The sequence below is a fragment of the Amphibalanus amphitrite genome, unplaced genomic scaffold (genome assembly GCF_019059575.1).
Source record: "Amphibalanus amphitrite isolate SeventyFive unplaced genomic scaffold, NRLGWU_Aamphi_draft 000707F_arrow, whole genome shotgun sequence".
NCBI lineage: Eukaryota > Metazoa > Arthropoda > Thecostraca > Balanomorpha > Balanidae > Amphibalanus > Amphibalanus amphitrite.
Window position 1 is genome coordinate 215,518 of NW_024882201.1, and position 27,956 is coordinate 243,473.

Here is a 27,956-nt window from a genome sequence, read left to right on the forward strand (position 1 = left end):
TTCACTATAACAACTATTAAACAACTATTACAGCATCAACTAAATCCTTTTTATGAACAATCAAACATTCCACTCCGACCATTCCCAAATAATGTTTACGGCACGCGCATAACTAACTACGCAATCCGTGAATTTTTCAGCGTGAAGTTCTTGTTCTTTTCTTGGATGTTTCATGCACGTAGCGCGCTAGCATGAAATTAATGACTTTTGATTTGCTGTAGGCCTCTGTCAGCAGCACCCAGTGTTTAATCTATTATTTTCGAACAAAAATTGAAAGTTATATGTCTCTTAGCCATGTATGACGCACATGCTTCAAAATATGAATGAATGCAGCTACTAAATTGTAAGCGATATTTTACAAAAAGTTTACGCGCGAAAGATCTTCATTCTTATCGCAGGGAGAAGGGACGCTTGACACGTGGATTTATATAGCTTCGTCTGACAGATCAAGATTTGTGGAGTTATCTTGAGCTTTTTTCACCGTAATTACCGTAATTGCGTAATTTGAGGAAATACCAAGACATAGGTACAATCGTGATGAATTCAGCGGGAAGGCGAACGAGAAAAGATTCAGGCTCAGGAGACAAGTAAGATTAATATAATTTTGTTTATATCAATAATCAATATAGGTATATTTTCCTAATACTTTTTAAGCTGATGGTTTGATGATAAGTGATATTTTACCTATTTGTTAGAGGACAAGCATTGTATCAACAATACCGTAAAGTGGGGCTATTTGAGACAGTGGGGCTATTTGAGACAGTATTTAAAATCGCTATAAAATGAGGATCGTTTGATTTTTGTGTGATATTTTTGCTCAGGGAGATGTGGAATCGAGCAGTAAATCGCCTGAGCAAAAAATTAAGCATTAATTTTAAGTGGTTTTTATTTTATAGCAATTTTAAATACTGTCTCAAATAGCCCCACTGTCTCAAATAGCCCCACCTTACGGTACCTAGTATTACCTAGCAAATTGACTGGAAGGCTACGGATCTTGATCTATAACAATTTTAAAACATTGTGGAGTGTGGATCATAGCTTAGCTAGACATTTAAAAAAAACAAGAAAATTTTGTTAACGTTGCATTTGCCAGAGGATTGAATAAATATGTGTTGAAAACTACTCGGCTTCAGAGTTTAGAGGGCCTGCATTCATTGATTGAAAATAAGCTCAAAATTTTATAGGTAGGTTTCAACTTTCCAGCCTGTAAGAAAGCATCAGCTAACATTTTTTGTGGTGTGACAAATGCACTTATTCCACCAGTTCCTCTAGAACGATGAGGACTCGCCAGGATTCCACCATTAAAGACATCAATGGAGTACTTTCTGTCCGCTTTTTGGATGATGCTGATGCTTTGGAGAAGATATGCTGCATCTCCAAAACTGCACCAAAAATGTCTCGTGTGGGCGAACTGCTGCGGAATTCACAACACCTTATAAGCCACCGTGCTGGAACACCAATGTCAGTGGCAGACCCCGACTCCGAGTCTGAGCCAGAAAGTCCTCCTGCACAGCCAAACGCAGCGCTCACGGAGCTGAATTCGGCGCAGCTGGAGGTCGAGGACACTGTCCGCGGAACGGCCGTGTTCGGATTCCAGAGATGCCACCGACGCTCTCACTTGCGCCGCGTGGCAGAAGAGTTTGCACAAAAGTCGCCGGTGAAGACGGCTGCGGCAGACATCAAGTCGCCGGGCACCCCGAGACGCGGCTGCTCCGGTCTGCCGGCTTCCATCGGCAGCGGCCGACGGGGAGGCCGGCGGCCCGTCTCCAGGACCGTTGACGATCGAGCTCGATCCCGATCTCGATCCCGATCTCCGCCACCAGCTCGTTCACGATCCAGATCCAAGTCGCGGTCCCGTTCACGCTCTCCGCCTCCGCCGCAGCGAAACGGCAGGACACCCTCCACGCCCAAATCGGCGGCGGGGAGGACGCCTCAGACGCCGCGAGGCCGGGCGTCAGCCGCCCTGCCGGCGAAGACGCCGCAGACAGTGCGGCGAAAGGTGAAGCTGCGCCTCTCCAAGCTGAAACAGGAGGACATCGCCGTATCGGATGACGACGACGACAGTGACGTCTCGCCACTCGAGGATTCCTCGGAGGACGAATACAAGGCGCCGATGGAGGAAGAGGAGGATGATGATGAAGAGTCCGATGAAGAAGATGAGGAAGAGGAGGAAGAACAGACGAGCACAGTGCCGCCGGCAGCGGTCCGAGGCCGTGGGGGCGCTCCCCGCCGCCGGCCGGAGCTGGAGCCGGCCGCAGTCAGCGCCGAGGACTACTTCTCTCTGCACAGCGCCGGCGGACCGACGTCCAACCACACACTGAGCCGGCTGTCGGAGCCGCGACTAAGCGGCGCCGCTTTGCGCGCCCTCCTGGACGCCCGGCCGACCGACCACGCCGCCGAGCGGGCCGCTCTGCTGACCGACCTCGAGATCATGTTTCCCCACTGGTTGGCCGCGGTCAGTCACGGCTTCAACATCCTTCTGCACGGTCTGGGCAGCAAGCGCGACGTGCTGGAACGACTGCGGCGACAGCACCTGCGCGAGCGGCTGCACATGGTGGTGAGCGGCTACCACCCAAGCGTGACGCCGCGCCAGCTGCTGCTGACCCTGCTGGAGGAGGCGCTGGACGTGCCGGCGCCGCCCTCCAAGCTGGAGGCTCAGCTGGAGGCGGTGGAGCGGCGGCTGGCGGCGCCCGGTGCGCCCGCCCTGTTCCTGCTGGTGCACAGTATCGACGGCCCGATGATGCGCGCAGAGAAGATGCAGTACGTGCTGGCGCGCCTGGCGCAGCTGCCGAGGGTCCACCTGCTGGCCTCCGCGGACCACATCAACTCGCCGCTGGTCTGGGACCAGCACAAGCTGGCCCAGTTCAACTTCCTCTGGTGAGTGCTGGATGGTGACAATTTTTTTTTGAAGAAATATTTCACTGAGGAAAATCAAAAGTTAATTGCTAGATTTAGACAACTTTTCCTGATTTTCCGGATGGGGCACCATTTTAACCCTATTCCTGGCGGGCTCCGCCGGGACAAGAAACTGGCGGGGGGGCCGATTCGCCCCCCCCCCCCTTCAGATCTCAAAATTACACATCACAGCGACAAACGGTAAACGGCATCGGATACGCACGGTCAAGATCTACAATTTTTACTAAGGTCATTTTCAGGTCAGGTCAAAGATGACGTCACAGGGGTCGAAAAAGTCAAAATAGCGGCGCTAGATATGGAGAGAGTTTTTCTCGAATAACTTTCGAATTAGTCAAGATAGGAACAAACTAAGGGCATCATCGTGATCCTCTCGTCAATCCGCATCGAATGATATATATGTTGACCTCGAAAGGTCAAGGTCAAAGGTTGACCTCAGGTCACGTGACCTCGAGGTCATCATGTATATCATTCGATGCGTCTTGACGAGCTGAACACAATGAGACCATCCACGCGTCTGTATCTTGTTCTTAAACGGAGTTATTGGCCAAAAACCTTTGGTGACCTTTGATGACGTCACATGACCTCACAGCTGCCCAACAGCAAAACAGACCTCAAGGTAGTGAAGGTTGATCGTATATGAAGTCATGTATGGTATATGGGGCCATTCCGACCCGTTTTCGTGGTAAAAACAGGGAGTTGATTTTTCCCCCATTGACTTATAATGGGGAGGTCGCGAAACTGACCTGACCTTAGGTCACCGATATAAAAATTCCGAGATATACAAATTGCACATACTGGTACCCTAACTAAAGCCTGAAGAGAAGAAATTGATCGGTCAAAAACTCTAGCTCTGGCGTGATTGCAAACTTTTCTGAGGTAGGGTCACCAAACCGCCTCTGGTGACCTGACCTGAGGTCAGATCAACTCAAAATTTTCAGACATGTTGCGTAGAAGCCTTTTAGGAAAAGTCAGAAAATTTGAGCTTCCTAGCTCAACGCGTTTGGGAGAAATAACCAAAAAACCTCAGGGGGGGGGGGCTCCTGAGGCCCCCCCCCCCGCCAGGAATAGGGTTAACAGTATCTAGCATTTTGGTCGTCGTTTGCTGCGTATCCTTTCATTTATGCTCTCAGCTCAATTTCTCATCGATGAGCTATTATCACCCGAGTAACTATGCAACTTATAACTAGGTATCGACCGTGCCGAGTTGCTTTCGATCTTCATATCCCGTCGCTAATTGGTCATTCCTAAAAATTATTTTGGCAGCCGAACTTCCACATTGTGACTTATGCCCCATTCTCCCCAGGTTTGACGCCACCACGCTGCTTCCCTACACGGAGGAGACCTCGTACGAGAACTCGTTGCTGGTACGGCAGACGGCCGACCTGGCGCTCTCCTCCCTGCGACACGTCTTCAAGTCGCTCACACCCAACGCGCGCGGCATCTTCATACTGCTCGCCAAAAACCAGGTCAGAACACGGCAGAAATCTCTGTACTGTTGTCTTATGTATGAGTGCTGACGAGGTCTTTCCCGTATTGAATTTAATGTGCTCGCGCTATTGCTACGATATTCAGGGCAACGTTTACAAAAATAGCGCTGAATTTTACGTTTTTTTTTTGCGGAGCTTACGTGGGCCCTAGCCAGTTGTCTACGTTCTGTGTTTTGCTCACACAGATGACTCCTTGCACTGTATTTTTCTCACGCTCTCTTAATCACAATTGCGATCTGTTGAACGTCAACCCCGCCCCATGCTGCATCTCTAATTTCCATCCACTAGAGTGTACCGTGCATCCTCATCTACCCCACTCCCCAGCTCTCGCTCACTCCTCCCTCTTTCTGATCAACAGGTGGAGCGGGCCAGCGACAAGACGTTTGACGGCATGCCGCTCTCGGAGCTGTACCAGCGGTGTCGGGACGCGTTCCTCGTCAGCTCTCAGGTGGCGCTGCGCGCGCAGCTGACAGAGTTCCGCGATCACAAACTGATCCGCACACGTCAGTCCCATGACGGCGTGGAGCAGCTGACGGTGCCTCTGGAGGCGGCACTCATATCAGAGTTCCTGGCGAGCTGTGAGGACAGCTAGCTAGGAGGCTAGGGGAAGTTGTTCGGCCGAGGAGCTCGGAGCTCAGTGGCCCTGGAGGTCATAGGAGCTCGTCATGCGGGTCTGACGCTCAGGATAACTGGCTGAATCTGGGCCTGTTGCGTAGGACAGCTGTAATGTACTTTCTTTCGTGGATCTGAGGGCTGGTGAAGTCACACTGCATTGATGAGAGCCTTCCTTGCCAGCGAGTTCAAATTCAGGGGCCAAACTCAGAGTGCTGGACGTGTAGACAAGTTGATGCGCGGTCGCCTGCCTGGCGTTGTTCCTTGTCTAGTGCTCAGTCAGTGTCCGGTTTTTTGAGTCAATAACTTTTCCCACGTATGTGATGTTTTTCTGCCATGTTGTTGGTAAATACATATGCTGTGATTTTTTGTAGCTGATCTTTTAACGCGTTTGCTTTTGTCAGACAATTCCTAACCTCGATATTTACAACTTTAAATTTCTTGAGTGCGTCACTGTGCATTACAATAGAAACGTATGAGATACTATCGCAACTGCTGAACACCTTGCTGCCCGAACCCCATGTGTCAGTACTGTCAGGCTCCCTTCGTTCGTTGTACCAACATTCGTATATCTGACGGACAGCGAAACATACAAAGACTTTGTCATCGTCACGTGCATTTCCATTTTACCCTTATCCGATACGAGGCTCACACAAAATACACAGCTAACCGATACCCTCATTTACCACACCAAGTGACTGGCGCATATTGGCACCTATAATAATCAAAATATGTCGAAACGGGCAAGCATTCGGGCACAGCCGGGTTCGGTTGCATGGCACACAGGTTGTGTACGATCCTAGGGTGGTAAGTACAAAGTTGTTTTTGCCTATATTTGTCCAAGGCTTTAGAGGTAACAAGACTGAACACTTACAGTCCACTGGGGAAGAAAACCGGGTTCAGGTTATGCGCTTTTACAATACCGAGAGACTCCTAAACTGTCGTATCAAAACACATCCACAATCACATACAAAGCAAGCGTAGATACATTGACCCCACTTTCACAGTCAATCAAAATAGAACTATGTATACAAACGGCACTGCCACAGCCTGTGGTAAAACGCACACTCGCACGCATGACCAAACACGCACCAAACACGGATAGCCAAACACGCACCAAACACGCATAACCAAACACGCCTCGTTCATCCTGAGATGTGGGAGCGGCGGGTCGATCTCGGACGGACCTATTCTGTCCGCTCTTCTTTCTGCCACCTAGCTCACGTTCGCGCCTCCATAGTCGACTAACCAAGGAGAGGTAGTGGCCGGCTGGCTATACCGCTGAAACTAAGCAGAAAGTCGTCAATACTCTAAACGGGGATCTACGGGCTGGGGATTTCGTTAAGTCAGGCTCAGTGGTGTCTCAAGAAACATGTGTCACCTCGCGCCCTCATGCCTGTGGAGTGCCATTACATGACCTAATTTACTCGCTGCTTAGCTCCATTCCACAATTCTGTGCCCTCAGTCTATAGACCCGTTCCCTCGTGCCGAAAACCCCGGCGCGAGCGACTTGCGAGCGTCATTTGAGCAAGCCATTTGAAGTGTCAGTCATTTCGGTGATTATCAATTTGAACGATCATCCAATTGAGCCAATTATCAAATTTAGCGAATATCAATGTGACCGAAAACTATGCGTACCTACCCGAAAGCACTATGGCCCCATTATTCGCGCCGCGGCTCCAGCCAACTCACAGTCGGTTGGTGAGGGGCCGCCCACGGCGCGCTGGATGGCGTCCACCGTCTTGGGACACTCCTCGGAGAGCACCTCGCAGCCCGTCTCCGTGATGAGGATGTCGTCCTCGATGCGGAAGCCCATGCCGCGGAACTCCTCCGGACTGCTCGTGTCGGCCGCCGGGATGTACAGACCTGTGTCAAAGGGAAGGGGAGGGGAGCTTAGTCAATAACAATTTGGGAGCGGGGAGCATTGCCGCTGTGACGGAGAAACGAACCTAAAAACGGATCTAAACTATCGAAATAAAGAAGTATCAAGCTGCATGCTACAAATATGCTCGCAACGTCCTTGCGTATTGCCGTATACCACACTCGGCTATGCGGCATTCGCTTTAAAAAAGGAAGTCACACAAAAGCAAAAATATCCAGCCTTCTTTGAAATAGTGACTTAGTAATAAGTAAAGTAAATTAAACAAGTAAACAAGTAAACAAATTGATATCAATTATTCATAGGTAAAACGTGTGGGCGTAATTACCTGGCTCGATTGTAATGATCATAGCAACTAACTCGTCGAGCGTACTTACCTGGCTCGACGGTGATGACCATGCCCAGCCGTGCGTACTTACCTGGCTCGACGGTGATGACCATGCCCGGCTGGAGCGGCAGGTTTTTGGGGATCAGACCCGTGTCGTGAACGTCCATCCCCAGGTAGTGGCCGACGTGGTGCGGGCAGAACCGCTGCACCGACTGGAGGGAGGCCCGGAGGTCACACGTCAGACTCACAGAGCAACGCTCATTTCAGAGGTCACAGGTCAGAGCAGCGTACAGTCTCAGGTGAGGTGTCACGGGTCAGAAGTCAGAACCATAGAGATCTTATATCTTATTTATCTATGGTCAGAAGTCACTCAGAACAGCGTACAGTCCAGAGGTTACATGTCAGTATGGTGATCAGTCCAGAGGTCACATATCAGCAATGGGTGAAATTCACAACATAGACCAATCCTTCAGTACAGTGCGCAGTGTTGCGTCAAAAGGTCATAATATTGGACCACCCGGAGGTCACATTAGCACAGCGGACAGAGGATAGATATTCGATCATCGGTAGTCACTGATCAGTGTGGGTCATCAAACAGTGGGCAGTTCTCAATCGGCTGTAGAGCAAACGTCACATACCAAGCAGGAAGGACCTTGCTAACGGTAGTTAGGGTGATTGGACCGTTAATTACCAGCTAGATACAAGACACGATTGCCCAGAAACACAGCTATGAGGTAAGGGACTGACGTGACATGACTTATTAACTACGAGCAGTGTGGTGTGGCACAATCAATAGACATACGCGTATGTGACATATAATACTGATGCTAGGCGGTTAGCTGTTAAATACGAGCTGTACGATAGACGTCACGGTGTATTTGGTAACAACATATGTAAGCGTGTACATCGAATGATACACGGAAAACGCATCGTGTGAGTGGGCCAGGAAGCCACGCGAGCCATTCCCCATTTAAGAATAAATTGCAGCGCTTGAAGGCTGAAGCACGCCTACGCGCCAACGACAAGTACAGTCCGTACAGGTTAAGTGCCTGAAATGATATAAATCCAGATTTAGTATCGACCATACCATAAGCAAAAGCGGGCGCCTTTGGATCCTCGTTTATTTGTCCCTAATCTGGCCTGCCCTAAATGAGCTGCGCATTTTCGGGAGTGACAAAGGCACAAAAGGTTCTGACGCGCATATGTTCATGACCATTGCCGATTATGCCAGCAAAACCTTTGTAAATTATTACAAAATGTTGCCTACCAACCAAACCAGGGGATTTCTTACATTGTTAGTGCGGTTGTACAGCGTTAGTCGAGCTGTAAAGTCGACACGAACATTGATCAAAACGACGACAAAGGCAAAAGCAGCTGATTTGATTTAAAGCTCCTTCGTAAACGCCACAATAGGAGTTTGTACTTTGGATCTAGCAACCATTTTTCTCAAAATACCGACGAGGTTGACTTCAAAGGATCATGACACGGCCACTCAAGCCTGCCACTGACTATTGTAGCACGCCGATTGAAGCCAGAGACCACACGGTCCAAAAGCACGACATCAGACACTGCCGGGTGACTTCGACCGGCTACTGCCAAAGCGTGGCGGCGCGAAGCTAGAGCGTGTTTAGCGACACGGCTGCAGCGACCGACTGAAGCGGCACAGCGGGGCCCATCGGCCGGGTCCGTGAATTACCTCCTCGAACACCCGGTGGGTCACACCCAGCCTGATGAGGGCCTGGTTGATCTGTGCGGGCATACCGTGTCAGCTCGAGTGGGGAACACGCTAAACTACTGCAGTCATTCGGCACGCTATTCTACTGCAAATCCGGAGATAACCCAGATAGTGACAGAAATGCAACAAAAAGATAGAAATTATAGAAGCGATTATGAGTTTGTCGCTGAACTGAAGTGAAATCCGTGGCCGGAAGAGACGACGCATTAGTCACAGGGGAGGACAGCTGACGAGTGCAGGCATTCCACGCCAAACCGCATGGCAAGCCGCTCGACACTCAATCTAACATGTTCTAAAAAGATATCAGTTCAAAGCTGTAAACTGATTTAAAAAGGTAACTTGCAATGCAATTTGATGTCTCACATCTCCAATTAATTAAAGTCGTGCATAATCACCAAAAATCATCATCATAAAAAGTTGGTATTACGGCTAACTTTCATGATGCAAATCGGTGTGATTCGCTGTTAATCACAAAACGTACTACAAAGGCTGTTGATGAGCACGCCAACTGCAGGCATTAAGGATGCAGGCGACTTGCTGGTGAGATATCCACATTAGTAAAACGAGACAACAATCCAGCAACGCAGTGGCGGTCGGCATTACTATAGACTCCAAATCCCCTTAGCATGGTCTCGGCACCCGCTCCATTAGGACCAGGCGATAGATGTGCTCGCAGAACACCCGAGCTCAGCGATGCAGGACACTCGAGCGCTACGCTAGCCCATACAACTGGTCGTCTATTTGCTTTGGACCGATCTGAATTCACAGTGACCAAAAGCTCCGCCAAATGTATTAAGATTCCATGTTCTAATGTGAGCTATATATGTTATATGCTTGAAGTCAGTGAAAGAAATCTCCCTGCCCCCTTATTAGGCCAGTATGAAGAGGCACTTGTAATTCCTCCCCTGTCTACTTCAAATCGCATATGTGTGGGTCTCCCCATTTTGTCTGCTCACTTCATGGGCCCGGCTTGCCAACCTCCTCACGAGGCTAAAAACGGAAGTTGAGGCCACAAAAAAAAAACAAAAAAAAACAATGAAACTGGCACTCGACCCACGACTATTTCTCTCAGTTGTCTGTATGCACACCAAAATATAGCCGATGACTGAAAATTATAATGAAAATAATTGGGTTTTGGTTCTAAAATTAAATCCAAATTGAAAATTCTTAAACTCAAAATTTAATAAAAATCGTCAATCTATTGATCACGAGCAACATAAATCTAAATTTAGGCGAATCGATTCAGCGAATCAACAGTAAGTACAAGTTTAATGTCGCGATGAAATTGTCAATAAGACGAGAAGATAAGTTAGGCGCACTACAGCGATGTCCAACGCACAATGCCGTGTTATGCCGTGTTGGCTATTTGAGGTCACAAAACATCGAAAATGGCTTCAAACCTGGCGGAGGCATACGGCGTATAAAATACATTTCGCACATTGGTGTGGTTAATGTGAGCCAGCAATAAATGGTACTGTTTAAGTGTACCATTTACACACCATGCAATTACGTCACACATTAAAATATAGCTCCATTTTGAGCTGATGCAATTTAATTAATAGATGTATCAAAAGCCCAAAACCCATTGTGTTCTAGAAATTTGAGCAACGAATTTGCTTTAATTTTATGCTCGTTATTCAGCAAATTCTCTCAAACCTTTACGATGGACAGCCCTAGTTAAATATCCGGGAGCAAGCCAGCACTCACTAATCATGCACCGAGTTAGCTGTTCTACTCTACAAAGTGTAATATCAAACCTCTAATAGCAGTTAAACCATGATACGGGTTAGGGCAAAACCCGATTAACAGCTTCAGTTCATTACACAAAAGTAAAATACACTGTAACGATTAACCAAAATATGATATGCGGGCATTCTTAGCGTTCATACCCACTATCTCCCTCTACGAAAGGATATACAGAAGGATAAATCGTGTCAATACTGAGCTTAGCTCTGCGAGTCTCTGGCAACTCTGACTCACCCTGAAGAGCTGTCCCTTCTCGCGGTTGAAGCCGACCAAGCCGAGGTCTGCCAGACGCTCAGAGAGCATCCGGAACATGTGACCGTAAAGGCCGTCCAGCGAGGGCCGTGACGTCCGCACCACGTCAATGAGCGCCTCCTGTACCTGTGGACACCCGAGGAGACACAGTGTGTCAATGTGTCATTGAGGCAGTGTATAGCTGGTTCAGAAGGCCGCGACGTCCGCACTACGTCAATGAGTGCCTCCTGTACCTGTGGACACCGGAGGAGACCAATGGTAGCACTGGGGTGTGAGGAGGTTCAATAAAAACATGCGAAACAGGACAGGAAAGTCGCCTCATATGATCATATCTTGAATTTTTTCTATCTCATACACAGAACCATAAATCGGCAATGAAAGAAATTCGGCGACGCAGCACCCTACCTACCTCCAGCAGGGTGTTGTAGAGCACCTTCTGCTGGCGGGAGAAGACGCCGCTCACCGGCCACGTCCGGGTAATGTCGCTACAGTAGCCGTGCAGCTCACAGCCTGTATGACACAAGGGACACAGTCACATAGTGACACTGGACAGGCACAGTGACAGTAAAATAATGACGCCGTTCACCGGCAGCGTTCGGGTAATGTCACTACTCACTACAGTAGTCGTGCAGCTCACAGCCTTCAGTTGCACAAAAATAAAATGATGAAGAAATAAAGGAAAGCCATTGTAACATGACAGCGAGGTCTAGTGCCAAAATGGCAAACAATGGCAAAATGGCAAACTGACATGGAATGTAACACTGCACTAGCAGTCATAGTTAGGCATTGCCCACTCAGGTTTGGGTTCCCGGAAAGTCATACCTGGTGACACAGTTCGATGTCGACATTGTGACGATGACGAGCACATTCAGCGATATGCACACCCGGAAGGGCTGCGGGAGTCGAGCAGCAATTGTAATAAGCTGCATAACCGTAAACTACATATAAGTCGCTCCCTGACAAGATCCCACTCTATCCGACTTCCGTCACGTACCTGCGTCCATGAGCACCAGCTGGCCGTCGTCCACCGTCCGGTTGTTGTTGGTGTAGTGGATCACGTTGGTGCGATCACCACCAGCCACCACCGGCGGATACGCCAGCCGCTCAGCACCGCGCATCCGCGCCCCGAACTCCACGCGGGCGTACAGTTCGTGTTCGGATACCCCCGGACGGGAGGCCGCCATGGCGTCCCGTATGGCGGCGGAGGCGCAGCGGGCAGCCTTCCGCATCAGTCGCTGTTCGGCTGGGGATTTCACCAGGCGGAGACTCTGGATGGCACGGCGTGGCGACTCTAGGGCCGCCCCGCGGAGTGAGGTCACCAGATCCCTCACGGTACCACTTAGCGGTCCGTGCACATCCACTGCAGAGAAGTCGAACCAGACGGCCGCCGTGCCGGTGCCCGCCCAGTCGGCGGCCAGACACTCGAGGTAGCGGCCGAGCTCGGCAGTGCCGGCCGCCCGGTCCACGCCCAGCATGGCGGGCGCGGCGGCCGGGCCCGTGCAGCCGCCCTCCCACAGCTGACGGTGTGCGGTGTTCCGCTGTACGAACAGCGTGGCGGTATGCTCGGGCAGCGGCCGGCCCGGCTCTGAGTGCAGTACCAGCACCGCCTCCGGCTCCTGACAGCCGCTCAGGTAGAGCAGGTCGGTGGCCTGCCGGAACGGGTGCGGGATGTCCTCCGAGAGGTGACTGACGCGCGCCGCCGGCACAATCACCACCTGGTGCTGAGGAGGCTGCTGCTGCGGCGCCTGGCGGGCCAGCAGCTCCATCAGACGCCGCCGACGGTCGGCGAACTCGTCAGCCGTCAGACCCGGCGTCACCTGACGGTAGAGGGGGCGGAGGTGCCGAGTTAGTGGTCAGATGTTAGACCTTCTGCATTGGAGACAGGCTTCATGTCATGGGCAGTAGGGGTGGGCCACCAGGGGTCAGAATATATCAGCTAGGCTTTTGTTATAAGACAGCACAGAAAGCAGGAAAGCTACACTAGCTGGACAGTGGACAGCAATGATACTCAGATAACAGATCATCCTTCCAACTCATTCCAGAGTATGTGAAACATGAGCAACCAATAGAGACAACCAGGTGCTCCCTCCTACCACATGTCTCTCCTCTCCTGCCAATATTAACAGACAAATCGGGGGTTGTTATGACTTACCTCTCCCTCCTTCATCAGGTGAGGGTGTGTGCAGTTGAAGGGCTGGCCATATGAGGTCTGAGGGGGAGACGCTGACTTGACGGATGTCTGGTGGCTTAGACATCTGTACAGAAGGTGTGATGTAGACAACTCTGGAGCACGACATATAATGGTCAGATTTTTTCAGATAAGGCAGCATGTGGTGATTTGAAGCAACTGCACATTCACATCATAATTAACACTTTAAATGTGATCAGAAAAGACAAATGGGATTTTGTCACTTAAATATGCCTGTAATAATTGCTAAGTTTTTGCATTATTCTAGAAAAAAAAAACACATATTTTCATAATTTCAGGTGCTGTGGGGAGGAAGAATTTGCACCAAATTGCACCAAATGCTCCCTGGATCTGCCAGTGTTAGCTCAAACTCCCCCAGCCTGGTGAAGACGGTTGGGGGAGTATCAATATGCCTTTTTCTAAAACAAATTGCCAGAGGTGGGCATCGCTACCGAAATTTGGAAACCGCTACCGCTACCTTCCGCAACCAGAGGTACCCAAAGCGCAATCGCAACTCCGAAACTATTTTTCAGATCTTGAAACCGCAACTCGCAACTCCGCAATTCCGCAACTCCGCTACCCATCTCTATTAGGTTTAGGTATTAGGCCTATGTTTTATCAGTTTTCGTCCTGAAGTGCAGTGCTATGTCTGATAGGACATAGCACTGCATCCTTTTGAAGGTCACCAGAGGTCATCAAAGTGAAAATGTTCCCAATTTTCCCGGATTTTGATGAATTTCAGCTTCAGACGCTCTAACTCGTGAAAACGGCTTTTATCGGGCATAACTTCTAACATAATTTAGCTAGGTCAATAATCTAATCGCCATAGCATTTCTCCACCAAGGCGCGTCGTTTCGAGGCCATCAATGATATATAAGATGACCTCGAAAGGTCAAATTTAAAATTTGACTTCAGTTCAAGGTCACGACCTGACCCAAATAGGTCATGTTGCATATCAATTGATTAGTCTTGACGAGATAAACACAATGAACTTGTCCTGGAACCTGTATCTCGCTTCAATCCCGTATCTCGGTAGCGGCCCCGGTAGCGGTTGCGCTTTAGAATTTTTCGCTTCCGCAACTCGCAACTCCGCAACTTTTTGGGGCTCGGTAGCCGATCCGTAACTCCGCTCTCATGAGGGTAGTCCGCTAGTTGCGGAGTTGCGGAGTTGCGGACCTAAGTTGCGCAATGCCCAGCTCTGCAAATTGCATGTTCTGCACTAGTTTTTCATAATGTCTCTGTTCAACCAAGCAGCAAAACATAATTCGATGACATTCTTTAGAGTCATTTAAAGACAGTTTGGCATGAAACAGTAGATTTCTTGAATAATCTTAAATGAGCAGGTTTGCAAGTTTGCAAGCTTTGTTGAATCTAGAACATTATTCCCAACAATCTGCATAAAGCATAGTTTTATGTATTAATGGAAAATTAGCATTTCTGATTGCTTATATTCATAAATTAAAGTAATTCTCACTTTTAAAACAAATAAAAAACTACCCATCCAGCACAAAGCCAGGAAGCCCAAAATGCATGCAGACTACTTTTGCCCCTTTTGCGAGTTATTGATATCCAAAAACCACTGGTGACGAAGAGATACAAAAGCTGACACATACCTCTTATATGTTGAATGCATATTCTTCTAGAAATGTTGCTTTTCGCTAAAAATGGAGCAAAAAATCTCCTAACCTGCTCCATCGCGTGCGCCATGTTTGCTCCTACTGCGCCAGACTCACTGTGACCTTGAAATTGCTTCCAATCAAATTGAAGGAGTTGGCAGCAATTCTGTGAGGAAAACTTTCCTCCCGTTACGGTCCAAGGGCGGACATCGATACAAGTGGCGCCACTCTAGCGGTAAATCTGAGAACTACTGACCGATCTCTGGTCATGTGACCTTGACCGGCTCCTGAGATTGGGGTCACGTGACACTCGGCCCGTCGGCGACCGCTCCGAGGCGAAAATTCAAGTTTGCAGTGGAACTTTGCATAGACGGACACCAATGACATATGATTCTAGATTAGCATTCGATACAGCGTTTAATTCTACACAGAATGACACTAAATTTAATAGATTATCTGCCATCACTTCATCGCACTTTTTGTGGAACAGAAAGAATGTCGAGGCGACGTTGCATACTAACGCAATGGGAGCGTAGCAGGGCGGCGTGCGATATGTACAGATTTATTGCTTTTGCCAACAAGCGAGGCAATAATAAATTGAATCTAGAATGACATTTGGTACTAAATTTAACGGGCTATTCAATGCTACTAATTATTCGAAGAATTAAAATAACATCTCGTCGCAGATTTCAATTTGCTTACTCGTTAATATTTCCCAGGTTAGGTATGTACATACCAATTCGGCATTGCTCGTCTGACATTAACCTTCGAGTTTGCATCAAGTTTTCATGTTGATACGTACAATGAAATGTCGATTCTAGATGGCTTTTCAATAAAGTGCTCAATTCTACACAATATGGCACTATTGAAAAGGATAAATCTGCAATCCCTTCACCGCACTATTAGTGGAACAAAAGGATATTGCATATACAGGGTGATCCAAAAAAATTGGAACCCCTTACTTAAAATGTCTATAAGTCCGAAAATATTCACTTTATTGACAAATTTCGAACACCATTAGAAAGAGCATTAAATCCTCTATAAAACACGTCAAATTGGTGCATGTATGTTGTAAAGCATTGGCACACTATTAGCTTTTGGAATGAGCGTCAGAAAACTGAGTGAAACGAAATCGCCAAATGCTAACAATGCGCTAAAATCCGTTAGCACTCTATCGGTTGTCTTTTTGCGAATAACACCACATCCAAATTCAATTTTATTTCATAAAAGTTTACACAGAAGCACACAGTAGAACAGATACATGCGTCCTAGCTTCCGCTGTTCATCCCAGCATGTGCTCAACGCAAGCTCCGTGGGCCGTCACGCAGGCCTGCAGTTGCTTGGGGACAGCTCCGACAGCGCGGACCAGCAGTCTCTGGGACAACTGGTCCCAGCAGGCCGTCAGCCTTTCCTTTCCTTACAATAGCACGTGAATGAGCTATTTTTATTCATGAACCTCCAACAAGGACATGGTCAGAACAGCAAACCGCCAATCACTGATTTGCGTATAATGTTCAAAACCGTTTCACTCAGTTTCGTGACACAAATTTTGTAGGCATAGGGGAAAGTGGGGTAAGACGGGCGGGGTAGGAAAGACGGGCACCGGCCCTCTAGCCCAAACCGTTGGCGCTAGCAACCTCTTGTTGTGGTTGGTAATCGGCCGTGTGGTTCTTTGCTGTGAGGTGAAGGCAGAGGTACGCATCTTAAATAGTTTTTGAAAAATTGTGGAAAAGCTAAAAACGTGCCTTGCACTCTAAGCAGAACTATCGTGTTTCGTAGTGTTTTCTGACCTCGCTGTTTCATATTTTGTTTTGGAAATTTGATGAGAGTTTCGTCTTAGGGTGTCATCCAAATGTGTATGCTGGCGAATGAATCCTTTAATTTGGTGCCCGGAGGCGGTGTGATATCCTTATTGGCAGCCGAATGGGGTAAGACGGGCAACAATGATGAAAGGAATGCAAACCATCTGATATTGTTATTTTAAGCTAACTTACGCTGTTCTACATCATTTGCAACGCATTTCCATCGAAATTATTTAAATAGACAGCTTTGAATTTGTTTAATTTTTTCATTACATCGATCAATACCATTACGCCTATAAGTAGCCGTGCGATGCTACGAACCTTACAATATTGACTGTAAGATCAAAAGCCAGATGTGTAAGATGTATTAGCATAATTATTCGGCAGTAAATATGTAAAGAAGTTCAAACTAACGTTGTGCCCGTCTTGCCCCAACATCAGTGCCCGTCTTACCCTCCCCGGTGGGGTAAGACGGGTTTTTGCAGGGTCTTGCTAAAAACACTCTCAATTGAAAAGTATTGGATTTAGACCTTAGGTGTCAAAGGGGCACTGAAAGAAAAATGCCTGAAGATGGTTGTGCTAAATTGGTGAAGCAATCGAAGAAAAGACTTCAGAGGTACAGACCCGCAAAACTAACATGCCCGTCATACCCCACTTTCCCCTATGTCTAGGGCAATATTTATAATAATAATTAAGTTCAATCAACTTGATTTTATAGAGAATTGAACGCTCTTTCTAATGATGTTTGCAATTTGTCAATAAAGTTAAAATTGTCTGACTTACAGACATTTTAAGTTAGGGGTTCCAGTTTTTTTGGATCACCCTGTATGTATTTGCGATGGGAGCGGGACGCCGCCGCAAACGATGCATGCTAATTGATTGTTGCCAATAAACAAAGGAATAATACGTTGGTTCCAGAATATTGTCCGGGAACACTTTTTACGGGCTTTCTAATGATACCGGGTATTTGAGGAATGAGAATGATATCTCGTCGCAGATTTTATTTTTCCTACTTGTCTTTATTTGGAGGCCCATGGAGCACTGCTGGCCATACGTAAGCTTTTATCAATTTGTATTGGCATGCACGATAAAATGTCGATTCTAGACAAGCATTCGATACAACGTTCAATTCTACACAGAATGACACCAAATTCGAGGGATTATCCGCCATCACTTCACCGCACTTTTTGTGGAACAGAAGGAGTGTCGAGCCGACGTTGCATTTTAATGCAATGGGTGCGTCCAGGGCGGCGTGCGATGTGTGCATATTTATTGTTTTTGCCAACAAGCAAGGCAATGGTGAATTCAATCTAGAATCATGTTTGGTACTAAATTTAACGGGCTATTCAATTCTTCTAATCAATCGAAGAATTAAAGTAACATCTCGTCGCAGCTTTCAATTTCCTTACTCGTTAATATTTCCCGGCTTACCTTTTCGGCATTGCTCGCCCAACAACCAATACCTTCGAGGTTCGCACCAAGTTTTCATATTGATGCGCAAAATTATGTGCAGATTCTAGATAGCTGTTTGATAAAGCAATCAATTCTACACAATATGGCACTGCTGAAAAGGATAATTCTGCTATCACTTCACAGCACTATTTGTGAAATAGAAGGATGTTTCATCGTTTCGCGAGAGGAGTGGGACCCCGCCACGAACGATGTATGCTACTCGATTGTTTGTTGCCAATAAACAAAGGAATAATACGTTGGTTCGATAATCGTCTCCGGTCCGGGAATACATTTTACGGGCTTTTTATTGATACCGGCCATTCGAGGAATGAGAATGATAACTCGTCGCAGATTTTATTTTTCCTACTTGTCATTTGGAGAACCATGAGCACTGCTGGCCATACCAAGCTTTTATCAATTTTTATTGGCGTGCACGATAAAATGTCGATTCTAGACAAGCATTAGATACAGCGTTCAATTCTACACAGAATGACACCAGATTCGAGGAATTATCCGCCATCACTTCATCGCACTTTTTGTGGAACAGAAGGAGTGTCGAGCCGACGTCGCATTTTAATACAATGGGTGCGTCCAGGGCGGCGTGCGATGTGTGCATATTTATTGCTTTTGCCAACAAGCAAGGCAATAGTAAATTCAATCTAGAATCATGTTTGGTACTAAATTTAACGGGCTATTCAATGCTACTAATCAATCGAAGAATGAAAATAACATCTCGTCGCAATTTTCAATTTGCTTATTCGTTAATATTTCCCAGGTTACCTTTTCGGCATTGCTGGCCTGGCAACAATAATCTTCGAGTTCGCACCAAGTTTTCATATTGATGCGCACAATGAAATGTAGATTCTAGATGGCTGTTCAATAAAATGCTCAATTCTACACAGCATGGCACTACCGAAAAGGATAAATCGGCTATCACTTCTCCGCACTATTTGTGCAACAAAAGGATATTGCACATTTTGCGATGGGAGCAGGGCGCCGCCGGGAAATATGCATGCCAATTAATTGTTTGGTGCCAATAAATAATGGGATAGTGCATTGGTTCTAGAATCGCATCTGGGAACACATTTTACGGGCTATTCAATAATACTGATTATTCGAAGAATGAGCATGATATCTCGTCGCAGATTTCATGTGTCCTACTTGTCTTTATTTAGAGGCCCATTGGGCACTGCTGGCTATACATTCTTCAATTCTTCTATCAATTTCTCATGGACGTGAACGATAAAATGTCGATTCTAGACAAGCATTAGATACAGCGTTCAATTCTACACAGAATGACACCAGATTCGAGGGATTATCCGCCATCACTTCACCGCACTTTTTGTGGAACAGAAGGAGTGTCGAGCCGACGTTGCATTTTAATACAATGGGTGCGTCCAGGGCGGCTCGCGATGTGTGCATATTTATTGCTTTTGCCAACAAGCAAGGCAATAGTAAAATCAATCTAGAATATGTTTGGTGCTAAATTTAACGGGCTATTCAATGCTACTACTCAATCGAAGAATGAAAATAACATCTCGTGGCAGATTTCAAATTGCTTATTCGTTAATATTTACCAGGTTACCTATTCGGCATTGCTGGCCTGGCAGCAATAATCTTCGAGTTCGCACCAAGTTTTCATATTGATGCGCACAATGAAATGTAGATTCTAGATGGCTGTTCAATAAAATGCTCAATTCTACGCAGCATGGCACTACCGAAAAGGATAAATCGGCTATCACTTCTCCGCACTATTTGTGCAACAAAAGGATATTGCACATTTTGCGATGGGAGCGGGGCGCCGCCGGGAAATATGCATGCCAATTAATTGTTTGGTGCCAATAAATAATGGGATAGTGCATTGGTTCTAGAATCGCATCTGGGAACACATTTTACGGGCTATTCAATAATACTGAATATTTGAAGAATGAGCATGTTATCTCATCGCAGATTTCATGTGTCCTACTTGTCTTTATTTAGAGGCCCATTGGGCACTGCTGGCCAGACATGTGCATGGATCTGAGAAAATGGATCTGGGATCTGATCCCATGGATCCTGATCTCGGATCCGACGGGATCATAGATCCAGCTCTGTAATTTATCGAGAGATCCGTAGGGATCACAGATCCGAGTCTCATTTTTTTGCTTGAGATCCAGTCAGATCATAGATCCTCACTTATTTTTTGTCAACACATATATCCCAAAAAAGCACTTATTTCAACTCACAAACATTCTGTTTAAGTGATTTTATGTGATCGCACGTCATAATCTACAGTTTTGTGTCACTTATTGGCTTAGAAACCCTTTAAAACATGTTTTCAAATGTGGTGCATGGTGGGATCCACTCAGATCATAGATCCATGTTCTTAAGTTATCGTCAGATCATATGAGATCATAGATCCAAGATGTATTTTTCACGCCGGATCCGGTGGGATCATAGATCCCAGCCTGTACTTTGCTTTGAGATCCACTGAGATCATAGATCCATCACTCGGATCCATGCACATGTCTGCTGCTGGCTATACATTCTTCAATTCTTCTATCAATTTCTTATTGGCGTTCACGATAAAATGTCGATTCTAGACAAGCATTAGATACAGCGTTCAATTCTACACAGAATGACATCAGATTCGAGGGATTATCCGCCATCACTTCATCGCACTTTTTGTGGAACAGAAGGAGTGTCGAGCCGACGTCGCATTTTAATATAGGGTGCGTCCAGGGCGGCGCGCGATGTGTGCATATTTATTGCTTTTGCCAACAAGCAAGGCAATAGTAAATTCAATCTAGAATCATGTTTGGTACTAAATTTAACGGGCTATTCAATTCTTCTAATCAATCGAAGAATGAAAATAACATCTCGTCGCAGATTTCAATTTTCTTATTCGTTAATATTTCCCAGGTTACCTATTCGGCTTTGCTGGCCTGGCAACAACAATCTTCGAGTTCGCACCAAGTTTTCATATTGATGCGCACAATGAAATGTAGATTCTAGATGGCTGTTCAATAAAATGCTCAATTCTACACACAACATGGCACTACCGAAAAGGATAAATCGGCTATCACTTCTCCGCACTATTTGTGCAACAAAGGATATTGCACATTTTGCGATGGGAGCGGGGCGCCGCCGGGAAATATGCATGCCAATTAATTGTTTGGTGCCAATAAATAAGGGGATAGTACATTGGTTCTAGAATCGCATCTGGGAACACATTTTACGGGCTATTCAATAATACTGATTATTCGAAGAATGAGCATGATATCTCGTCGCAGATTTCATGTGTCCTACTTGTCTTTATTTAGAGGCCCATTGGGCACTGCTGGCTATACATTCTTCAATTCTTCTATCAATTTCTTATGGACGTGCACGATAAAATGTCGATTCTAGACAAGCATTAGATACAGCGTTCAATTCTACACAGAATGACACCAGATTCGAGGGATTATCCGCCATCACTTCATCGCGCTTTTTGGGGAACAGAAGGAGTGTCGAGCCGACGTCGCATTTTAATACAATGGGTGCGTCCAGGGCGGCGTGTGATGTGTGCATATTTATTGCTTTTGCCAACAAGCAAGGCAATAGTAAATTCAATCTAGAATCATGTTTGGTACTAAATTTAACGGGCTATTCAATGCTACTAATCAATCGAAGAATGAAAATAACATCTCGTCGCAGATTTCAATTTGCTTAATCGTTAATATTTCCCAGGTTACCTTTTCGGCATTGCTGGCCTGGCAACAATAATCTTCGAGTTCGCACCAAGTTTTCATATTGATGCGCACAATGAAATGTAGATTCTAGATGGCTGTTCAATAAAATGCTCAATTCTACACAGCATGGCACTACCGAAAAGGATAAATCGGCTATCACTTCTCCGCACTATTTGTGCAACAAAAGGATATTGCACATTTTGCGATGGGAGCGGGGCGCCGCCGGGAAATATGCATGCCAATTAATTGTTTGGTGCCAATAAATAATGGGATTGTGGTGGTGTGCATCCCCAGTCTGTACCTGGGGTTTGCATCTCTACGACCGTGTGTGCCCTCGGGGCACGGTCCGGCGGCGGCTCCCGGCCGGACCGTGCGGGGCCGCGTCAGTCTCTACTGGGTCCGCGCCACGCTCGCCCGCTGTGAACAATACACCTGCACCGGTTCAGAGGCGTCTTCACATGGCGCAGCCTGCAGGGTCGTGAACGTGCGATTACCAGTGCAAGTGTGACAGGGCGACGTGCATAATTATTGTGCATTTTCGACCCAGCAATGGGGGACTCTGACGCCGACAGCGTAGCGGATGCGTCTCGGGAGCCGGATGCGTCTCGGGAGCCGGCCGCTTCCGTCGCGGTTCGGGCTGCCGCGCCGCGGCAGCGGGCCGGCCGCGGTCGTGCGTCTCGCAGCGCGCCGGCCCCGTGGGCGGGCCGAGTACGAGCACCCGACAGCCTGGACCTCTCCACGGACCGGGGTGAGTCTTTCCTGGTGTGGAGAGAAAGCTGGGAGGACTACGTGCTCCTGACCGGCTTGATAGACGCTGAACCTGACATTCAGCTGGCTGCCCTGAAAAATGTCATGACCCCGGAGAGTCGCCGCGTCCTGAGGAACCTGGAGCTGACCGAGGTCCAGCGTGCCGACCCCGAGGTTGTACTGGACTAGAGATGTCAATCGGATACCAACTTTTTGGTATACCGATACCAAACCGATACCAACTTGGTATTTGGTATTTCAATCGTAATGTGTTTGGTATTTTGTTGGTATCATAAGCCCTCACTAATATATAAGAGGCTAATAAATCGGTAAAAAGTTGGTATTTCCCTCAGTTTCCCAAGTTGGTTTGGTTTCGGTATTTTCTCGTGGTTTTGGTTGGTAGTTGGTTTGGTATCGGTATTCCGATTTTCCGTAATTGACATCACTATACTGGACGCGCTGGAGCGTTTCGCAGTGGGCCAAGTAAACGAGGTTATCGAAAGGAAGAGGTTTAACCCTCGCCGGACCTATTGGTTTTCTACATACGCGCCGGCCGAGGGGGGGGGGGGGCGGGTACGACCCCCCCCCTCGCCGTTTCGCCCCTGGTGGAGCTAGCGCGTCGCGGAAAAAACGAGCGTGTGCGCCGTTACGAGACGCAGAGATTGGTACCCGATTTTAAGGTCCTAGGTCAACCGGTGACCTCTGAGGTCAGGTCAAGTGCCCCAAGGTACGGTTCAGTTTTTGGTGAATAACTTCGCAAAAAATGGCCGCAGAGCGCCGATTTTGGCAGCATCGTGTTCGTCTCGCTCAGGCGCGTCGAATGATATACTTTTTGTCTGGGTCAGGTCAACTTGGGGTGTTGACCTCAGGTCAAGGTCAGGTCAGCACCCCCAGGTCACGAAGTTGGTCGAAAGAGGTCATGTCGCATATCATTCGACTCGGCAGGTCTTCCTGAGTCCATTGGTGGCTTTCCCGACTCGCTAGCTCAATTTGATCAAGAGTTATTGACGAAAAACTAATATGACCTTGATGACGTCATAAATGACGTCACGCAAGGTCAACATTGCAAAAGTGACGCATCTAACCTTGCAAGGAGTGCATAAAATCACGATTCTGTGTGCTTGAGATAGTTGGAGATCGTTCCCGGCGCCAGAATAGCAGTTTTCATTTTCCCCCATTGACTTATAATGGTGAGGTCACGAAAATGACCTGACCTCATATGACCTTTAGGAAAAATCCGAGATGTACAAGTTGTGGGACTCATAATGGATACTAGATCCTGCAAGTTTCATTTCCCTGTGACATCTCCTCTGGCAGTGAGGGCGTTGCGAAGTTGCGACATCTGAAGACCGTGCAGAGGTTCACTTATGACGTCATAGGTCAGTGACCTGACCTGACCCAAAAATGCGGTTGGTGTCAAAAGATGCGGCTTGGATCAAAGGTCAGGTATGCCAAGTTTCAGCTCTCTATCGCCAGCGTGTTCGGAGCTATCGCGAAAAAACCCTATGGGGGGGGCGGCACCCGCCCCCCCCCCCCTCGGCCGGCGAGGGTTAACGAAAGGTTTCAGGCTGAAGGGGAGGTCTTTGATGATTTTCTAACCTCCCTGCGTGAATTGTCTCGTGCTTGCAAATTTTGTGACGCGTGTAATGATTCGCTAATCAGGGATAGAATTGTGATGGGTCTGAGATCAGCGGAGACCGTCAAACGTCTCTGCGCCGTCCAAAACCTCTCGCTGTCGCATGCCATCGCTGTTTGCAGGGCTGACGAGGCGGCCGCCAGAGACGCCGTGGAGCTGCGGGCAGGCGGACTCGCCCGGGCCGCCGCCCACCGAGTGGACGCCGCCGAGCGCCACCGAGCGCCGCCGAGCGCTGGACCGAGGCGGCGCGACGGCGGCTGGTGCGCTGCGTGCGGCCGGCGACGTCACCGGATGGGAGACGCGTGTCCGGCCCGGGGTCAGCGCTGTCGCAGCTGCCGCCAGCTGGACCACTTCGCGGCAGTTTGCCCCGACGCATCCGGCGAATACGATGACCGCCGACCGACCACGTCGTACGAGCGCCGCCGGCTGGCCCCGTCTCGGCCGCGGAGCTCGCCACCTGGGCGGAGCTACAGGCCCGACCCGTACCGCTCGTCGTCGAGATCGCCGTCCCCGTCGCTGGACACGCGGCGATCGCAACGGCGCCAGCCGTGGCGCGGCAACCGGGTCCGCTTCCAGTCGTCGGAGGGCAGCAGTGACCGGAGCCCGGACGGTGCGGCGCGGCGACCGGCCGCGTCGGCCATCATCGCGGTCGCTTCGGTGCAGAGCGCCCCCCGCGTGCGCCTGGACGTCACGGCGCAGCGCCGCGCCTCGGTACTCGCGCTGCCTGACGTGTTCGATGGCCACATCAGAGTCATGCCGGGGGAGCAGTTCAAGATTCACCTCAGGGAGGAAGCCGTGCCGTTCCGCGTGTCGAGCCCACGACGAGTGCCCCTCTCACTCCGCACGCCGCTGAAGGACGAGTTGCAAAAGCTGGTGTCCGAGGGCATCATCGTGCCCGTCACGGAGCCGACTGAGTGGTGTGCACCGATCGTCGTTGAACCGAAGAAGGAGGGAGGAATCAGGCTGTGCGTGGACCTGTCTCGCCTGAACAAGTTCGTCCGCACCGAGCAGTACCAGGCACCCACCCCGCTGGAGGAAGTTGCCTCTATAGCGAGCTCGGAGGCGAAGTGGTTCACCGTCTTCGACGCGGCAAAGGGCTACCACCAGTGCCCTCTTCATCAGGACAGCGTGCTGAAGACGACGTTCATCACGCCGTTCGGCCGGTACGCGTTTTTACGCGCGCCGTACGGGGTCAGCTCGATATCTGACCACTACAACAGGCGCATGGACGAGGCGTTCTCCGGCCTCACCGGCTACAAGAAGATCGTGGATGACGTCGTGGTCTACAGTCGGACCAGGGAGGACCACATCCGTGACGTCCGTCGCTTCATGGAGCGCTGCGAGGAGAGAGGTATCTCCCTGAACCGGCGGAAGCTGCAGCTGGCCCAACAGAAGGTGAAATTCGCCGGCTTCATCATATCGGCGGACGGCTACGAGCCCGACCCTCAGCTGACGTCGGCCATCTCGTCGTTCCCGACACCGAAGAACATCTCTGAGCTCCGAAGTTTCTTCGGCCTCGCCAACCAGGTCGCCCCATTCGTCGACGAGCTCTCGGAGCTCCTCCTGCCTCTCAGGCCGCTGCTCAGCACCCGAAACGAGTTCATCTGGGACGAGCAGCAAGAACAGGCGTTCATATCAGCCAAGAAGGCGCTGACATCAGTTCCGAACCTGGCCTACTTCGACCCCAGACGACCAACCTCGCTCTCGACCGACGCCAGCCGCCTCAAGGGATTCGGCTTCCTCCTACGGCAGCAGCAGGAGGACGGCAGCTGGCGGGTTATCCAGGCGGGATCGCGATTCCTGTCTTCAGCGGAGTCCCGATACGCCACCATCGAGTTGGAAGCCACTGCCGTGGTATGGGCCATGAAGAAATGTCACATCTTTCTCTCCGGACTGACGAGCTTCACGATATTCGTCGACCACAAGCCGCTCGTCCCCATCATCAACGGCAAGACTCTCGACGAGATCGAGAACCCGAGACTACAGAGGCTTAAGTTGAAGATGGCATACTACGGACCATTCGTAGCCAGCTGGGTGCCAGGATCCCAGCACAAGGCGGCAGACGCTCTCTCCAGGAGCCCCACCCAACCAGCAGCTGCTGATGACGAATGTGGGGAAGACAACGACGCACCTGCCCTCCAGAGCGTCTTGGTAGCTGAGCTTCGAGCGTGCGACACCGACATCATGCTAGACCGGGTGGAGTGTGCGACGTCAGAGGACCCCGAGCTCCAGATGCTCAGAGACATCATCTCCACCGGCTTTCCGGCATCCAGAGCGGAGCTTGCGGAACCCCTCCGGAAGTACTGGCCGGTACACGACCGACTGTCGGTGGAGGGCGGCATCATCTTATGCGGCATGCGCATCCTGGTGCCGCTATCCCTCCGTAGATCGACCTTAGCGTCTCTCCATGCGAGTCACCTCGGGAAGGAGAAGACCAAGGAGCGAGCTCGGCGGGTGGTCTACTGGCCGGGAATGGACGCCGCCATCGAAGACGTCACCAGAGGATGCAGTAGGTGTCAGCAAGAGCTGCCATCCCAGCCGAGGGAGACCATGCTGCATCATGAGCCTGCCGCCAGGCCGTTCCAGGTCCTGGACATGGACTTCGCAGACCACGCAGGAGGCAAGTACCTCGTCGTCGTTGACGGCTACTCTGGGTGGAAGTTCATCGAATGTACGGGCACCCGGTCTGACACCAAAAACGTAATCAAAGTAATGCTTAAGATTTTCAGTGAGGTCGGTGTGCCAGAACTTGTCAGAACCGACGGGGCCCTCTGCTTCACGTCTCTTCAGTTCAGCACGTTCTTGAGCAACTGGGGCGTTCTGCATCGCACATCATCCCCACACTACCCCCGATCTAACGGCCTGGCCGAGTCTGCTGTTAAATCTGCAAAAAAACTGCTCAGGCGATGCTGGGACGACGGCAGAGGACGGCTCAACGAAGAGGAGTGGACGCGGGGCCTGCTTCAGCAGCGGAACACGCCGGGCGTCAGCGGGAAGTCGCCCGCCGAGATCGTCTACGGCCGGCCACTGAGGGACGACCTGCCCACGCACCCGTCGCACTTCAAACCATCGGCGCGCTCGCAGCGGGCGAGTGGAGGCGGAGCCCAGCAGCGGAGGGGGACGCCACCGCACCAGACTGTGGACTGCGACGATCGCCGCGAGTCACGCCGCTGCGCTGCCAAACGGTGGTACGACCAGCATGCCCACGACCTGCCCGAGTTCCCCGTCGGGACTCGCGTCCGTGTGCAGGACGTCAGGACCAAACGATGGGACAGGTGCGGCGTGGTGACGTCGGTCGGCCCCCACCGACGCTACAGTGTACGCTTCGACGATGGAGGGGAGGTGGATCGGAACAGATGCCACCTGCGCAGGCGGCACGCTCTGTGCCCGGTGCCCGGAGTGGAGCCTCCCGGGAGAGCCGGCCCGCGTGTCGTCACACAACCGGACACTGGTCGGATGAGTCGTGACCATGCATCTGCGAGCGAATCGCGCGCCTCCACACGGCCGGATCGCGCGCCGCGCACTGAGCCGCCGACTGTCCGCCGATCCACCCGTGTGCGGAAGCCGGTGCGTCGGCTCATAGAGGAGATGTGATGGTGTACTACGTTTCTTGTTATTTTCGCTATTGTGTTATGTTTCCGTTCTTTTCGTTATACCTCGAGCGCGCTGGGGGCTTAAGGGGGGAGATGTGGTGGTGTGCATCCCCAGTCTGTACCTGGGGTTTGCATCTCTACGACCGTGTGTGCCCTCGGGGCACGGTCCGGCGGCGGCTCCCGGCCGGACCGTGCGGGGCCGCGTCAGTCTCTACTGGGTCCGCGCCACGCTCGCCCGCTGTGAACAATACACCTGC

At 49.7% G+C, this 27,956-nt stretch overlaps 3 protein-coding genes across 4 annotated transcripts; 2 read left to right on the top strand and 1 right to left on the bottom strand.

The window, feature by feature from the left end:
- The first annotated feature begins 352 nt into the window (after positions 1–352).
- LOC122364920 (origin recognition complex subunit 2-like) lies at positions 353–5,384 on the top strand. The gene is made up of 4 exons (XM_043335728.1): positions 353–587; positions 1,264–2,877; positions 4,220–4,382; positions 4,762–5,384. Exons 1-4 carry the CDS (start codon positions 538–540, stop codon positions 4,993–4,995), a joined length of 2,061 nt encoding a protein of 686 aa, XP_043191663.1. The 5' UTR covers positions 353–537; the 3' UTR covers positions 4,996–5,384.
- A 227-nt stretch (positions 5,385–5,611) lies between these two features.
- LOC122364922 (xaa-Pro aminopeptidase 3-like) lies at positions 5,612–14,887 on the bottom strand. Of its 2 annotated transcripts, XM_043335729.1 has the most exons (9): positions 14,757–14,864; positions 13,108–13,238; positions 11,950–12,772; positions 11,365–11,465; positions 10,938–11,081; positions 8,919–8,969; positions 7,314–7,434; positions 6,708–6,881; positions 5,620–6,302 (listed from the first exon to the last, which is right to left on the bottom strand). In XM_043335729.1, exons 1-9 carry the CDS (start codon positions 14,848–14,850, stop codon positions 6,289–6,291), a joined length of 1,653 nt encoding a protein of 550 aa, XP_043191664.1. In that variant the 5' UTR covers positions 14,851–14,864; the 3' UTR covers positions 5,620–6,288. The 2 variants fall into 2 exon arrangements, with proteins under 2 accessions (XP_043191665.1, XP_043191664.1); XM_043335730.1 differs by lacking the exon at positions 8,919–8,969 and having other exon boundaries at positions 5,612–6,302; positions 14,757–14,887.
- A 9,141-nt stretch (positions 14,888–24,028) lies between these two features.
- Positions 24,029–27,289, top strand: LOC122364929 (uncharacterized protein K02A2.6-like). Its single transcript, XM_043335741.1, has 2 exons — positions 24,029–26,726; positions 27,010–27,289. Exons 1-2 carry the CDS (start codon positions 24,146–24,148, stop codon positions 27,135–27,137), a joined length of 2,709 nt encoding a protein of 902 aa, XP_043191676.1. The 5' UTR covers positions 24,029–24,145; the 3' UTR covers positions 27,138–27,289.
- Positions 27,290–27,956: the final 667 nt, after the last annotated feature.